Source organism: Mesoplodon densirostris, chromosome 2 (genome assembly GCF_025265405.1).
Source record: "Mesoplodon densirostris isolate mMesDen1 chromosome 2, mMesDen1 primary haplotype, whole genome shotgun sequence".
In the NCBI taxonomy this organism is placed as follows: domain Eukaryota; kingdom Metazoa; phylum Chordata; class Mammalia; order Artiodactyla; family Ziphiidae; genus Mesoplodon; species Mesoplodon densirostris.
In genome coordinates this window covers 27,274,882-27,292,000 of record NC_082662.1, presented here as the reverse complement: position 1 = coordinate 27,292,000, position 17,119 = coordinate 27,274,882, and the positions used below count along the sequence as shown (strand labels likewise).

The 17,119-nt window shown below is 51.5% G+C and overlaps 1 protein-coding gene across 2 annotated transcripts in view; it reads left to right on the top strand.

The window, feature by feature from the left end:
* The window catches only part of TRIM62 (tripartite motif containing 62), a 35,240-nt gene extending 19,119 nt beyond the window's left edge, over nucleotides 1-16,121 (top strand). For both annotated transcript variants that reach the window (XM_060089429.1, XM_060089428.1), the window contains exons 4-6: nucleotides 829-1,085; nucleotides 1,927-2,042; nucleotides 11,219-16,121. In XM_060089429.1, the coding sequence (XP_059945412.1) occupies nucleotides 829-1,085; nucleotides 1,927-2,042; nucleotides 11,219-11,769 (924 nt within the window). In that variant the 3' untranslated portion in view covers nucleotides 11,770-16,121. The remainder of the gene's footprint in view (nucleotides 1-828; nucleotides 1,086-1,926; nucleotides 2,043-11,218) is intronic.
* The last annotated feature ends 998 nt before the right edge of the window (nucleotides 16,122-17,119 follow it).

Genomic DNA, 17,119 nt, shown 5'->3' with positions numbered 1-17,119 from the left:
CCCTCCTGGGCCTGGCAGTGCCCTTCGGGGCAGAGAGAAACACGGAAGTCCATGCTTATCTCCTGTGACGATGGCTTTAACCCCCCAGCTCTTGTTCCCTGGCCAGAGGGTCTCGGGGTGGCGGGACAGGGCAAGTGACCACCAAGCTTTGCCCAGCACGTTGCCATTTATAAAGCTCTTTAACATCTGTGATCTCGTCATCTTTGCTTGGGCCCCATGAGTGACTTTTTTAAAAATAAAAATTTAAGGGAATTCCCTGGCAGTCCAGTGGTTAGAACTCGGCGCTTTCACTGCCGTCGGCCCAAGTTCGATCCCTGGTTGGGGAACTAAGATCCCACAAGCCATGTGGCGCAGCCAAATAAATAAATAAATATAATTTTCACTCTCTCCCAGACTGAACTCAGCATCCTCTCCCTGCCCCCTACGTCTCCTGCCAGCTTCCCCATCCCTCCCACCCCCAAGCCAGAAATCTGGACATCATCCTTACACCTGTCTCTCCTGTACCCCTACAGCCAGCCAGTTGGTCACCAGGGTCAAAGAGGCTCTCCTACAAATGTCTTTCAAGCCGTGTCCATCTGCTGCTCCCCTAGTTCAAGCCTCATTGTCTCACCTGGACCATTTCATTGGTTTCCTAATGGAGAACAATTATCTGCTGTCCCTGCTATGCCAGTTCTCTCCTGCCACCATGCTTTTGCATGTGCCATCCCCTCACCGACATGCCTTTTCCACCCTTTCCTCTGTGCATGCCAAGATGCTCGGTTTCCTCCTCTCACCCAGGGATCACCCCATCCACTCTCCCTGACTGACCCCTGATGACTGTCTCCACAGTCTTCCACCAAAAGCCTGCGGACCACCATTGGGGAGGTCTTTGAGCGGCTGCACCGGCTGCTGCGGGAACGGCAGAAGGCCATGCTGGAGGAGCTAGAGGTAGACACGGCCCGCACACTGACTGACATCGAGCAGAAAGTCCAGCGCTACAGCCAGCAGCTGCGCAAGGTGCAGGAGGGGGCCCAGATCCTGCAGGAGCGGCTGGCTGAAACTGACCGGCACACCTTCCTGGCCGGGGTGGCCTCGCTGTCTGAGCGGTAAGTACCCACCTGCTGTGGGTCTTCTCCAGGGGGTGTCCCCTCCCTGGCCCTTGTGGGATGCTGGGATTGGAGCCAGATAGGGCGGTTAGCAGAGAATTCATTCATTCAAATCTCCATCAAATACACAGGACATCTGCTATGTGCCAGAGCCTAGGGTAAAAGCTTTATGTATTCATATTATTTTATATATAATACTTATAATCATATAGGATATTATTTGTTTTATGTGCTTTATATTATATTACAAATATGTGTTTTATATTATCTATTATATTATTTATAATAACGTTGATATTATATATAACAAATAATAATATGTAAATTATTATAATCCTAATAGCCCCTTGGAGGTAGTTACCACTGCCATCCCCATTTCACACATGTAGAAAATGAGACACAAAGAAGCTATAGCAATTGGCCAAGGCCCTTCGTCTAGTATGTGGGGGAGCCAGGATTCAAGCCCAGGTCTCTCTCGTTCCATACCTGCCTTTAATAATAATAACACCTAATTATTGGTTCGTTAATGACCAATACTGATAGCTAACATCATGTATTCAGTGTTGACCTTGAGCCAAGTACCATGCTAAGCATTTTACATACATTATGCCATGTAATCCTCACAAGCCTAGGAAGAAGGTGTTATCATAGTACCCATTTTAAAGATGAGGAAACTGAGGGCAATAGCTAGAGAATTAGGAAGTGGCACAAGCAGGCACTTGAGTCGGCACTTGGGTCCAGCAGACTTCCCACACATGACCTCGCCCTATGCCAGCTGCCCTGAGGTGCTGGGACAGGAATCCAGCCCCCAATGTGGCCTGCTCTCTTGCTCACCTTCCAGGCTCAAAGGGAAAATCCATGAGACCAATCTGACCTACGAAGACTTCCCAACCTCCAAGTACACAGGCCCCCTGCAGTACACCATCTGGAAGTCCCTGTTCCAGGACATCCACCCAGGTAAGGCCCTTCCTGCCACTCTCCAGTAGGGCTCAGGAAGAGGCAAGGATTATCATGGGTTGGAGCTAGATGGGGCCCGGCCCAGCCCACCCCTTGCTCTACACATGACATGGGTGCAGGGCAGAGGGATGAGAAGAGTGCCTTGCTGAGCACCTACTATGTTCCAGGGCCTGTGCTGGGCACCAGCACAAGAGGAGGTAGGTTCTACTAGTGTACCCATTCTCTAGATGAAGAGACTGAGGCCCTGGGTGGTTCACTCATTCACTCTATGAGTACAGGATATATCAAGCACCTACCTCACACCAGGCACTATTCTAGGTACTAGAGATATAGCAGTGAGCAAAACAGGCAAAAATCCCTACCCTCGTGCATCTTACTTACATCCTAGGGTGTGAGAGAGAAAGAAAACAAAATTAAATAAGTAAAATACATAGTTTTTTAGATAATGATAAAAGATAAGGAAAGGGGCTAAGGGATGTTGAGGTAGGATTGAACGTTTAGTAGGGGATCCAGTTAGAAGACCTCCTTGAGAAGGAAGCAGTAGAGTAAAGACCTGAGGGAGGAAAGAGAAGAATGAGCCATGTAGGTATCTGAGGAAAGAGTGTTCCTGGCAGTGGGAATAGGAAGTGCAAAGGCCCTGAGGCAGGAGCAAGCCTGGCATGTTCAAGGGACAGTAAGGAGACTCGCGTGGCTGGAGTGGAATGAGTGAGAGGGAGGGTGGAGGTGAGGAGGTCAGGTCAGTAGCAGTAGCCAGACCATGAGAGCCTGGAGGCCCATATGAAAACCTTAAATTTTATGCTGAGTGAGATGGGAAGGTTTGGGGCAGTGAAGTGACATAAGCCGGCTTAAGTTTTTAAAGTATCCCTCTGGGTGCTGGGTTGAGAATAGACTGCAGGGGGTAAAGGGTGGAGGTTAGGAGACTACTGCAACAATGCAAGTGAGAGATGATGGTGGCCTGGAGCAGGGTGGTGGCAGTGGAGGTGGTGAGAAGTGATCAGATTTAGGATCTATTTTGAACAGAGAGCCAACAGGGTTTGCTAATGGATTGGATCTCAGGTGTGAGAAAAAAAATGACAAGGAAGACTACAACGATTTTGGCTGAGGTGACTGGGAAGATGAAGTTGTAATCATGTGAGGTTCGCGATGCCAGTTAGAAGTCTCAGCGCAGACATGGAGAAGGTAGTGGGAATGACACGTCTGCAGTACGGGAGGAGGGTCAAGGCTGGCGTTGTCTACATGTGGACGGTATTGAATGAGCCGGGATGAGGTCACCTAGGAAGTGGGGGTAGAGAGAAAAGAGAGAGGGCCACTCTAACACATGGAGCCCTAGGCCACTCCTAGAAGTCAAGGACAGGAGGGGGACCCAGCCAAGGAGACCGAGAAGGAACAGCCAGAGAATAGGAGGAAGACCTGCATCTGTCGTGGAAGCCAAGTGGAGAAAGTGTTTCGAGGAGGAGAAAGTGGATAGTGGTGGCAAAGCTGCGACCCCAAGTGTGGGAGGATCAGAACTGACTGTTCTCCGGGTCTTGGTGACCTTGACAAGAGCTGCTTTGGTGGAGCAATAGAGGCAAAAGCCCGACTGGAGACCGTCCAAGAGAAAATGAGACAGGAAGTGGAGACAGTGCTTTCAAAGAGTTTTATATAAGGGAAGGAGAGAGAATGTGGCAGTGGCTATTTGTTTAAGATAGAAGAAATGGCAGCATATATGGGAGGGGTGGGGGGCATGGAAAAGATCCAGTAGAGAAGGCAGAATTGAGGGTGAAGGAGGGAGAGTTGCCGGGGTGACCGCCAGGAGTGGGACCTGCCTCTGCCTTTGCTGGGAGCCAGGAGAAGGTAGAATAAATGGCCCCCCCGAAGCCGAGGGGGCAGTGGTGGGGGCTCCTGGGAATTCGCTTCACCTCTCGCAGTAAGGCAGGAAGCAAGGTCATCCGCTGAGATGAGGATGGGCTAGAGGAGGTCATGGGAAATCTGCCAAGAGAGGAGAAAGTCTGAAATGGGTTTCTAGTAGTTAGTAGACCCTGGGACTGGGAGGTCAACGCCTTCCTGAGATCACACAACCCACAAGGGCATCAGAGTGGAACGTATTGGCAGCAGGGAAACTTCTGTGTTCCTGAGTCAGGTGCAATGTCCTTTAGAGGTGAGACAAGGATATAGAGGAGACTTCTCCCTAAGAGGTAGACACTGTTATTATCATTTTTTAGATGAAGAAACTGAGGCACAGGGCTGTTAGGAACTTGTCGTGGTCACAACCTGTAAATGGTACAGCCAGGATTTAAACCCAGACATGTCAGACCCCAGAGCCTGTGCCCTTACCTACTAAACTAACCAGGCATTCTCTGGCCTCATACTACCAACCCAGGAAGACTGCTGGGGAGACTGAGGCTCAGAGAGGCTCACTGATTTCCCAAGATCACACAGCAATCAGTGCTCTTTCCACCTATCTGGATTCATTCTTTTGATCTACAAATACTGAAAGTCCTTCGAGGCACTTTCAGGATCAGGGGAGACAGACGGGACAACAGACCCTGAAAGTCCAGTGGGACCAGGGCCATGATGAGGGACTTACATGGGGTCATGGGAGCCCAGAGGGACAACAGGAGGCTCTGGATGGGGCGAGGGAGGAGCCAGGGGAACACTGAGTAGACGATGTTTGAACTGAGCGCTGAAAACTGAGGGTTTTCCCACTCAGGAAAGGGTGGGGCCTGGAGGTGCCTCGGACAATCCTCGGCATTGGGAACTGTGTAGGCAAAGGAGGCGGTGGGGAGGGCAGGGGCATGAATGATCCCAGGATGTTCACGATTGGCCTTCAGGTACAGATGGAGAAGGACTGAGGACAATCACTGAGGGTGTGAATACTGAACAGGGATGGGGCTCCCCTCCAGGTGACTGAAGACCTCATTGGATGGATGCATCATGACCAATTGCACAAAAGTGAAGGGACATCTCCTAGAACCCTTAAATCTGGATCTGTGCCCTCATTGACAAAGGGGGCGGTAGTTGGGCGAAGGGCCCACTTTCCAGCCGACTGGGCGGGGCTCTTGGCTCTCCTCCTGGGGTTGTGGGTCTCTGTGTGCTCCCAGCCTTGGAGAGACCTGCACACTGGGACCCAGCAGGGTGAGGGCCACACATGGGTGAAGCAGCATAACTGAAGGAGGCAAGAAGCCCCTCCAAGGGTCCTGTCCCCTCCTGTGACCCAGGGAAGCCCCTCAGGCAGATGGTCTCAGGAGCTCTATTTACCTCAGCTGCCACAGCTCACAGAGGCAACCCAGGCACCTCAGCCTGACAGTCAAGGCCCTATGAGATCTGGGCCCAGCCATTCTCTCATTCTCCCCTCTGTATCACACTCAGCCACACTGAACCATCTTCAGTTTTTACATGAGCCATATTCCCTCTCCTCCACACTTTTGCACATGCTATTCCCTTTGCCAAGAACACTCGACACAAACCTTAATCTTTGATGACTAACTGCTACTCTCCTTCACATCTTAGTTTATAAACACCTCCTCTGGGAAGCCTTCCTGGATTTCTCCAGGTAGCCCTGGGCTTTCCTGGTCTCACTGTTTTGTTAATGTCTGCATGGCTGTCTCTCTTACTAGACCGTGAGCTCTGAAGGGTCAGGGGCTGAGTCTGATTCATCACTATGCATCCCCAGCAGCCAGCACAGTAAATGTCTGTGGATGAATGAATAAAGAAATGAATGAGTCCTGCTCTCAATTCTGTTACTATTGGGTTGGCCAAAAAGTTCATTCAGGCTTTTCCGTTACATGTGGAAAAAACCGAATGAACTTTTTGGCCAACCCAATAGAATAGGGCCTGGCATTAAGTATGTGCTCAATAATTATTTGTTGAAGGAAGGAACTTGCTGCACATTCTTGGACAAGTCACTTCCTCCCTCTGAAGCTCAGTTTTCTCCTCTGTATTATAAGGGTGCTAGTGTTCCCTTCTTGACTCCCTCACAAGTGAACAAATGGATGTGGGAATTTGCTGATTGCCCCAGGGCAGGGTTTCTCAGCCTCAGCACTATTGACATTTGGAGCTGGATAATTCCTTGTCTTGGGGGCTGTCCCGTGCATTGTAGGACGTTTAACAGCATCCCTGGTCTCTACCCAACTAGACGCCACACACCCCCCCTCCCGCTGTGACACCCAAATGCGTCTCCAGGCATTGCCCAATGTCCCCTATGGGGCAAATCAGCCCCAGTTAAGAACCGCTGCCCCAGGGAAAGCTGCCTGTAGGAGAGGGGCTGAGGGAGCACTAGGGTGTGCCCTGAACATCCTGCCAAGGACAGCGGCCCCTGGGGGTTCAGAGAACAGTGACCTGGTTAGCTGGGCCCCTTCCTTTGTCTGTAGGGCCTGTGAAGTCACTCTGGCTCCTCTACCAAAACCAAGGCTCTTTTGTCCAGTTGGGAGGGGCAGGTGCCCCCAGGGACCTAGCCCTGGATTCTAGCAGCTTCCTGCCTGCCCCCCTTCCAGTTCAGCCTTCCTATTGGGTCACCTGAGAACTCCATGTAGCACCTGTCACTCCCGTGATCTGGAACCTCCACTCTCCACCACCACCCACACCCCTGCCCCACCTCTCAGCTGACATTGGAAACTCTCCTCCAACTGCCTGGCCTGATTGCCCCAGCTCCCAGGCACAAACTTCCTCCCAACCCAGGCCAGGTGGCCATTGTTCAGAGGACACCAGACACTACTTCCTTTGCTCCGGCCACCTCCCTCTCCTGGGCTGCTCTCTCCTCCTCCTGCTTATCTGAATCCAATCATTCTGGGTTCCAGCACGTTCACTGACTAGCTGTGTGACGCAGGGCAAATGTCTGCCTTCTCTGAGCCTGTTTCCTCATCTGTAAAACAGGGATGAGGAAGGTGTGATTTGTCTCCCAGGGTAGGTAGGACAATTAAATAAGTTTATTTATTTGTGATAATAATCCTGGAACTTAGTAAATGCTTGATACCTGTTTCTTATGATTATCATGAATCATCAGATGGTTCCTCAGTCTTGCTGAACAGGCTTTCTAGGGCCACATAAAGGAAAGGACATGGTGTGAAAGATCTTAGCTCAAGTGCCAGCTCTGCTTCCACCCAAAGTGGCAACTTGAGCAAGCCACTTAACTCAGAGAAATCTCCCTGGAGCCTCAGTTTCCTCTTCTGAAAAATGGGTAGAGTAATTTGTGCTCCTGGAGCTGCTGTACTGGTCCCATGAGCTAGAGGGTGTGAAAATGTTTTTCGAATGCCCGTACTGTGCAGCTGAAGGCCTGAGTAGGCAGGAGGACTGAGGGGCCAGACTTCTTAAAGGCCTGGCCAGAGGAAAGAGCTGATTGTCCTTGAGAACAAAGAGGCACAAGCCACTTGCTGCCAAGTGATGGTGCTGGACTTTGGGGTTTCTCTGCCACTTGGGCCACTGCAGTATGTGGCTGATGGTGGCCAGGAGACAGTTCCTGGGCCCCCCGCAGTCCACGCTCCTTGCCTTTTGACCTTGAGGTCTCAGAGAGGCTTAAATGGTTGGAGAGCACACCTGGAGACCAGATGGACTGCCTCAGTGCCTGCTTTCTGTTTTTATAAAAGTGTCCCAGGACCTAGAAAAGAGCTCTGACCTGTAAAATTGTGAACCCCAGGGGACGGGATTTGTTTTGCGTCTGTCTGACGAGTCTGTCACCTCTCCTGAGAATAAAGGATGGATGGAGGGATTGCCAGTCCCCGCACAGGGACTGACTTCTCAGAGGGGGAAAAGGTATTGCCATGTCCCCAGCTGGGTACCTCTCTGGTCTAAAGGCTGTTACTCCTGTCAGCCCTAGCCCCTGGGAGGACTTGAGAGAGGCCCGAAGACAGGACCTCTGTTTATGAGGAGGTGGACCTCAGCCCACCCTTTGGGGTGTAAAAGCCTCCTAAGAATCAAGCCACACCCTTTGCCTCAGAAGAATGCCAGGCCCTGCCTCTAGCCTCACCCTATGGGCTGTTGGGCCCTGCCCCCTGTGGATCAGGTCCCACCCACCCCCAGCCCCGCCTCTATTGCCAGAACTGACCAATGAATGGCAGACCCCGCCCCTAAGCACACCCAATGGGTGGCAGGTCCTCTCTCTGGCAAGTCCCTTGGGCTTCAAGCCTGTGGGTCCACGCCAAGGAGTTAGCCCTCAGTGCAGTGAGGATTTCCTCCGTCCTACAGGCGCAATCTCAGAACCACTGAAAGCCCACTTGCCTGGCTCCTAGGGTGTCCTCCCCACTCATCAGTGGCACTGGAAGGGCCCACGTTGCCCTACTTAGGCTTAAGAGTATGGGGCTGAGCCCTCCTGCCTGCGTGCTAGTCTCCCCACTGGTCCTTCTAACCTCGGTTTCTGCCTGTCGCTGGTCTCCTCAAATCATCCTGGGCACCTCAGACATAAGGCCCAGTTTCCCATGGGGCACTCAACCACAGCTGCCCACACCTTGGCAATGTGCCCGCTTTGTCCCTCTTGCTCCTCTGCCATAGACACCTGAGTATGACCCACATTCCACAGCCAGTAGGAGTGGCCCCATGTGTGTCTGAATAGACGATTCTTCTCTCCCGGGCTCCCCCTAACACATACTTCCTACATCCCTTCCACCTCCTACCTCTGGATCCCACTGTGGGAATACCCACATTCCACATGGCAGGAGCCTTCTGGTCTGATAGGCTGCGCTGTGACCAGATGACAGGGCGAAACGTTCATACACTGATTCAGTGTCCTCCTTCTCATGCCTCCCCTCTTCCATGTCCCTGGATAGAAAATTGTGTTTCCATTGACCCCTCTAGTCACAGGGCTAATTGTTTCCATACAGCCCTCTGACTTCTAAGAACAGGAAAGAAGAGTGTAAAACTCAAGACTAAATTTATTCCTGACAGAGCTCATGGAAGGAGCTTGCTGTAAGTCAATGGCCAGTTTTGTCAGTGGACTGTGAACAGGAGCACAGTTCAGGGACTGGCTGTCACCCCCTGTTATTGATGATTGCCATCGTTGAGGCATAAACTTCTCTGTGTATATGCAGCCAGCAGACGTGGCTCAAATAGGAGGTGATGATGCTCCTGCCATGTATAATCATGCCTCTGCTCCGCCAGATAAGGAAAGCACCAGAGAGCCAGCTGGAGGAGTCCTTTCTTTGCTCCAAGGAACTAGTGACAGGATTCCTTCTCCTTTTCTCTCCTCTGCCTTACTCTGCCCTGGAAGTGCTCATCCAGGCTAATGAGAGCCAATTCTAGGTTCCTCCTTCTGGCTGAGCATCAGCTTCCTCAGGGAGGCAGGAGTAAACAGAGTCCTTGACAAGAGTTCATGAGACTTTGAGAGCCAGACCTGCTAAGCCAGTGTGGCCGGGTGCCCCAGCCTGTGCTGCCTGCCCAAAGACCAACACAAGTGGGGTCAGTTTAATTTGGTGAGCCTTTCTGGAAACATTTCACATGCCAGGCCGTGTGCTGGGCACTGGGCCCACCAGGGAGAGTACACAGTCCTTGCCCTCCTGGTGTACATGGGGGTAAGATATGGGCACGGAAGACTACCCCACGTATCAGGAGAGGGGCACAAACAAGGTTAAGGAATTTCAGAGTAAGGAGTGAGCATACCTGCTGGGCAACCAGGAAGGCTTCCCTGAGGATAGGACCTGGAACTGAGCCTCATGGGGTGTGATTACAACAAGCAGAGATGAGGCGGTGGAGGGAACAGTCTGGGCGAAGGCTCTGGGCCTGAGTGGGGTGGCGGGTGTTGAGTGAGAGGTAGGCAGGAAGAGAGGGCTAGAGCTGGATTGCACATGGTCTTGATTAGACCTGGCTCTGCCCGTGTTTGCCTGGTGGTCTGAGACTAGTCACATCTCCTCTCTGGGTCTCAGTTTCCCCATCTGTCAAATGTGAGAGTTGGCCTAGAATCAGTGGTTTTCAACTTTTTCAGACCCATCATCTACTTTTTATAACAAATAATTTGTAATGTCTCAAAGATAGTATGGCCTTTTCACAATTTCAAGTATATATACACATATACATATATATGTATATGTGTGTATATACTCTATGATATAAAGGAAAAATAGAAGGAAATTATTTATAATAAAATATTGTATATGTCAATATGTAGATGCTCACTCACAACCACCCTAGAAAACATAATGAACGAGTCAGGTGCTCACACCATAGCTAAAACATCATTCTGCCTCAAATGCAGTCTTAAATAGGTAGGTTTTATTGGTCAATGGTGTTCTTCTTAGAGATGTATTTCCAAAAAAGTGAACAATTCTCAGTGACATTCCAGACAAAACGAAGTCAGTCTTCCCCCAGTTTATATGGTAATTGCATTTCAAAACATTCAGTATATATTAAAACTGTACAAAAATTATTTCATGGGCTTCCCTGGTGGCGCAGCGGTTGAGAGTCTGCCTGCCGATGCAGGGGACACGGGTTCATGCCCCGGTCCGGGAAGATCCCACATGCCGCGGAGCGGCTGGGCCCGTGAGCCATGGCCGCTGAGCCTGCGCGTCCGGAGCCTGTGCTCCGCAACGGGAGAAGCCACAACAGTGAGAGGCCCGCGTACCGGAAAAAAAAAAAAAATTTTCATGTTTATATGTAAACTGGAGGTAAGCTGTAGCTTCAGGTCATGGTGAAGATTTTTCATCCACATGAATATCTGGTGGAGCGTCTGAGACTCATCGGTGGGCGCATGGGACTGCCCTGTGCATTTCGTACAGGGCATTTAGCATCCCTGGATCCCACCTACTGAGACAACACAAACACCCCAACACATTTCCAAAGCCCCCATAGGGTGATTACCCAACCCCCGAATACTCGTTAAGCTCCCTCCCGGCTCTGAAATTACCCAATTCTGGGTGTGGGACATGGGACTGTAGGCAAGTCATGTCCTCTCTATGAGGACATAGAGATTTATTTATTCAGATTTATTCAACAAATTTTGTGGAGTGCCCACTGTGTGCCTTGCCCCAGGACACCATCAGTGACCAAGCAGCCATAGCTTCTGTCCCCTGCAGCCAGGTTAAAATCTGAAAGGACCTTAGCTGTCACCCTTCCATTTTACAGAGGAGGAAGCTGAGTCCCAGAGAGGGCAGGCTTGTATTCAGCATCACACAGCCTCCTGGGGGCCAACCAGAACCCGTCCTCAGGGAGGCACCATAGAGTGGGTCCACCGCCTTCTCTCCACTCACCTCCTCTTCCTCCTCCATCCCCGGCAGTGCCAGCCGCCCTGACCCTGGACCCGGGCACCGCCCACCAGCGCCTCATCCTGTCCGACGACTGCACCATCGTGGCCTACGGCAACCTGCACCCACAGCCGCTGCAGGACTCACCGAAGCGCTTCGATGTGGAGGTGTCGGTGCTGGGCTCTGAGGCCTTCAGTGGCGGCGTCCACTACTGGGAGGTGGTGGTGGCGGAGAAGACCCAGTGGGTGATCGGGCTGGCACACGAAGCCGCGAGCCGTAAGGGCAGCATCCAGATCCAGCCTAGCCGCGGCTTCTACTGCATCGTCATGCACGACGGCAACCAGTACAGCGCCTGCACCGAGCCCTGGACGCGGCTCAACGTCCGCGACAAGCTCGACAAGGTGGGCGTCTTCCTGGACTACGACCAAGGCCTGCTCATCTTCTATAACGCCGATGACATGTCTTGGCTGTACACCTTCCGCGAGAAGTTCCCCGGCAAGCTCTGCTCCTACTTCAGCCCCGGGCAGAGCCACGCCAATGGCAAGAACGTGCAGCCGCTGCGGATCAACACGGTCCGCATCTAGTGCTGCGGAGGGAGACCGCAGGCCTGAGCATGGCCACCAGCGAGAGCCCTGCCCCGGAGAGCGGAGGCCGGGACTCCAGCCCAGCCGGGCCAACCTGAGATCTCAGGCCAGTTGTTTACCCTCATTTCCCTGTCTGTAAAATGGAGGTTGTGCTCCACGATTCCGAAGCTCTTCCAGCACTGATGTTCTGTAGCTCTGACCTTACTGGGGATGCAGCTTTGGTCCAAGGGTGTGACATGGCTTCTCCTCAGGGCAGCCCCTGCCCAACCCTCATCCCCCTCCTCTCAGGGGCAGGGGACTGCGTCCCTATGTCTCCCTCCTGCCCACATGCCCTAAGCTCAGGATGTATCAGTTGTTGTCAGCAGTTGGCTGCCTGAAAGAGACACAGAACCCTCTTATGCTTCCAGGCCTAAGACTTGCCCCTGATCAAGCTAGTGATGGGCCGTTTTAGCCTCAATCCCAGCCCACAGTGGACACAGGCGGTAGCTAATCCCAGGGTTGCCTGAGAACCACCTACTCCTTCCATCCCTGTACCAAGAGCTTCATGACTTTCCCACTTATCTGCAGGTAGAAATGAAGTTGTGGCCTGTGGAAGCCACAGGCACAGGCCGTGTGAGCCCAAGGCACTCACGTCAGAACTTACCAGCCAGGGAAGACTGTCAGTAGTTAAGCCCACATGTTACAGTCACTGTGCCACCACCTTCCTGCCCACAGGTCTTAAGGCCAGATAATGGCACACCCCGACGTAGGACAAGCATCACTGGATGGTGGAGGTCCCCAGCAGCTCCAAACAAGGGTCCAGCCAGGCCTCTGTGACCAGGCTAGGGTGTAGCGAGGCTGTGGGGAGCAGTATTTTAGTCAGGCTCTGAGCACTGGGGTGGGTGTCAGCTGGGCCCCCCTCATCAATCTTGGCATCTGTCTCAGTTGGGATCCTGTTGCAGAAAACAAGAGCTGCTTTAGCTTTAGACAAGGATTTATTACCAGGTCCCTAGTGGCTTTGTAAAATCATTGGAAGGGCTGGAGGAGCAGACTCTGCTGAATTTCCAGGAACAGCTCCCAGCCGCCAAATTCATCATGTCTGTTGTGACCAGGAACACTGCTCCCATCTGCAGGAAGCCCCTGCATCAAGAAGCCGCTGGCTGCAGAACTGCGCTGACTCTGCTACTGTCCGCACCAGTCAGTGGCTGTCCTGAGGGCGGCCGCCTCCCATTCAATTCAATGTCCAGATCCAAATGTCTACGAGGGGGGGGCCTCCCTGGTGGCGCAGTGGTTGAGAGTCCGCCTGCTGATGCAGGAGACACAGGTTCGTGCCCCAGTCCGGGAAGATCCCACATGCCGCAGAGCGGCTGGGCCTGTGAGCCATGGCCGCTGAGCCTGCGCGTCCGGAGCCTGTGCTCCGAAAAAAAAAAAACACAAAAAAACAAATGTCTACGAGGGATTCTGTGTGGGGAAACTTAAGTCAGATCCAGAACCTGGGCTGCAAGGGAGTCTGGGAAATGTACTTTTCTTCTTTCCAGCCTCATCCGTACAAAAAGGCACAATAGAAGAAAGTTAGAATGGATGTTGAACAAGCCCACCTTCAGTTTTTTCCATTGGAATCCACCTCTAGGCCTTGGCTTTGAAGCAGCAGAGCCTCTAGTTGTCCTGCTCCGTGGCTTTGTCCTTGTCCAGGACAGGAGCCCCAGGAGCGGGCCTGCAGGACCAAGCTGAAATGTCTCCGAGGCCTTAACTTTTCTTTCTAGTCCTGGGGCCTAGATTCTGAACTTGGGGTCTCTGACCACACCCATCTCAAAGGAGCCAGACTAGCTGAACTTGGGGGGCTCCCACCTCACAACTGCTGCCCACTGGGGCCTCCCTTGGGCAGGAGGAATCCTCGGTCTCACCCCACCCATTCAGCTACCAGAATCTGGGCCACCCCCAGCAGTATTTTTATTTTAAATGTTGCCCATTTTGTGAGTTATGATGAATTTGTATTAAATTAAAGTTACAGGCTGTGAGCGGTCAGTTCCATTCATTTTGACACACACAGAGGCCCATCTATCCTGGCCCAGGCAGCATACATACATCAGCATAGCTAAACCACAAAGCAACCCTACCAGGTAGATAGTAAGTATTATGCCCATTTTACAGAGGGGGAAAAATGAGGTTCATAGAGAGGCCATGACTTGCCTACAGTCCCATGTCCCACACCTGGTAAGTGAGTTTAGAACTGAGTGAGCCCAAGGCACTCACGTCAGAACTTACCAGCCAGGGAAGACTGTCAGTCTTTGCCTGGAGGAGGGCGTGGTGGTAGCCTTGGGAGCAGACAGAGGGGAGATTATGAGACAGTGGCAAGAGCCTAGTCACTGGAACCCCACAGACCTAGGCTTAAATCCAGGCTCCGTCACTGGGTGCCTTTAGAGAAATGACTTAACCTCTCTGGACCTCAGTTTTCTCACATGGAAAATGGGGATAATAATCACACCAATCTCACATAATTTTTGCTCAGTGGCTCTGTCCTCTGGAGGAGAAGCTGCAAAGTGCAGTGCACTTAGGGAGGACCTGCGTCTCACACCAGCTGCCACCCAGAATCAGTGCCTGGAACTGTGTGGGTTTTCTGAACCTCTGGGCTGGCTCTGCCCCTAAGCAGTCTATCTTCTTCCTTGTGCCTTGTGAGGGGTGTGGGACCACCTAGGCCAGGAAGGTCCCCAGGTCTGCTGTGTTGAAGGAGGTCCATCCCACCTCTGACTCACAGGGAAGCAGCCTGGCCAGGAGACAGGGCCCTGCATGTGGACACAAAGGCTGTTCACACAGCAAGTAGAAAGGCCACTGGGACCCCCTGCAGTTGTGCACTGCAGCAGCCTTGGAAACAGGACTCCAGGGCCTAGTCTTTGTTCTGTGCTGACTCATTTTGTACCGTGAGGGTCCCTTCCACAATCTCCTCACCTGCAGAATGAGGGAGGTTATACTGGATGCTCTCTGAGGTGGACCTTCACCTATACCAGGAGGCGGGGAAGGGAAGAGAGGGAACTACCCCAGTCATTGATTTGTTTGCAGTTCTAAGAAGAGGGACATGAACAAGGAGGAGGAGGGGCCATTGGCAAGGGCAGAGGGAGAGGTCTCTGATTGGCTGATGGAGGACACCCCAGTTCACAGAGAAGTTGTAGGGGTTGATACTGGAACTAGAGTATCTCCACCCCCCAGCTCCATGCTCTCAGATCCCTGTGACTCCCCCAAAGCCACATCCCTCTATTTTTGCTCAGTGGATCTGTCCTCTGAAGGAGAAGCACCCCATCCACGCTCCTTCCTTCGCCTTCCCCCACTCAGTCTCAGCACCAGGTCCAAGAAAGGCTGGTCGCTGCCCAGTCTTCACTCCCAGTTTCCAAGTGTCTGGGAGTAACTGTAGGGGCCTAATCTGAACACACAACTGGGAACTCTGGGAAATCAGGGTACCTCTAAGAGGTATGAAGTGTCCAGAGAAATCCTGAATGAAAGAATCTGGGATTATCAGGCTAATACCAGGAACCTCACATTTAACAGGTAAGCAAAGAGGGGAGGTAAAGGCAGCACAGCCTTGGAGAGGAAGGAGGGATCAGGAGAGATCTTCCCCAGGGCAGGAAAGAATTGATAGAATGACAGAAACCCCCATTTGCATCCCTGTTTGTGGTCAGCAAGCAAAGCGCTGGCACTTCTTGCACCTTCTCTAACATCAAGACAAGCCCATGAGGTTGATATCATTATCTCAGTGTTTGAGCTGGGAAACACTACTTGCCTGGGAACCCACAGCCAGTACTCAGCAGAGCTGGAAATCAGACCCAAGCCTGTCCAAAGCTGAAGCCCAGTTCTTCACTTACCTCCCTGGAAATGCTTTTCAACTTCGAAGACCGCTTCAGTGACAGGCAGCAGCCACCAGAACTGTGATCCCCCTGGGATTCAAGGTGGGAGCTTAACCCAGGCTCCACACCATTGAATTACACAATTGTACCAGGCTCTGCTACCTTAACAAGCCCATATGGGGGCAGAGCTAGTGTTTGTTATTTCGATTAAGATTACTTCGTCTATTTAATGTAAAGAACTTTTGAAAGATTGGCCTTACTTCCGTTGTCCTTTTTTCATAATAGAAGCCTGTCAACAATGGTATGCCTGTTGGTGCTAGCCTTCCAATATTCAGCAAAGATTTAGTAAAAGGCAGAGCTTTAAATGGGCCTCCTAGTTTTTGAAGATCTTGCTCATCGTTTTAATTATGAATACTGGAGGCAGAGCCTGACTAATATAGCTTTAAAGATTGCTCATGTACAGACATTTTAAAATGTTAGGTATAGTTGATTCATGCCAATAGTTAAGATTATTAAACCTAGTTGTCATGAGGTTGAGAAACCAATAATTTTTTCATTGATGTATAATTGACATAAAACATTATATTACTTTCAGCTGTACAACATAATGATTCAAAGTTTGTATATATTGCAAAATGATCACCAAAATAAATGTAGATGACATTCGTTGCCATAAAAAAAAAAAAAGTATTACACAATTGTGAGTCAAGTCTCATCTGCAGGCTCCGCCTCATGTACCTGCCAGGTCAGAGGTGGACTCATGAAGGCACTATGTGACCCTGAGCGGGTCCCTCTCCCTTCCTGGACCTCTGTTTCTCCATCTCTGTTAGGGAGGGGCTAGGGATCTAGTTAACTGATTGCCAAGGTACTAGCTCTGATGATCCAGGATTCTGTAAGTCTAATGTTGGTCCCGGGGCTTGGCCTGCTCAGCACCTAACAAGGCCATTAGCTCTGGGTCTTTCTCTCTGGGGTGGCAGCAGGCAGTAGGAACAAAAAACAGAGATAAGGTCTCTTTTGTGTGTTTTTTTTTTCCTTTTTTTTTAAAGTGCAAAGAAAGGATGAATAGTTGGACCTCCAGTCTCTCCTTTGTTCATCTCAGCTACTGGTGTGCAGGAGTTAAACTACAACAGACTCCTATAGAAGCACTGAAGTTAAACAGTCTCCCGTTAGCTCAGCTTTGAAAGGGAGAGGGGGAGAGGGCCCAACGTGGGGTGGGGGAAAAGAGAGAGAGAGAGAAGGAGAAGAAGATGGAGAGAGGAGATAAGGTCTCTTGACAGCACAGTCTCAGCTCAGGGGCTCTAGTGATGGGCCTTCCCTCCTGCCAGAGAGGACATCCCGGGAGGCTGACTGCTCACACCTGGGCAGAATTCCTGACTTCTTCCCCTCCTGCCTCAGTCTTGCCCTGTTCACTATCCTCAAATGCTCCACCAGAATGTCCGTCGCAGAGGACCATGTCACAGGCTTAAATGCAGGTGGCCAGGAGTGGTGAGGTTGGGGGAGGGGTGGTGTGCTGGCCAAGGTGCTGAATTGTCATT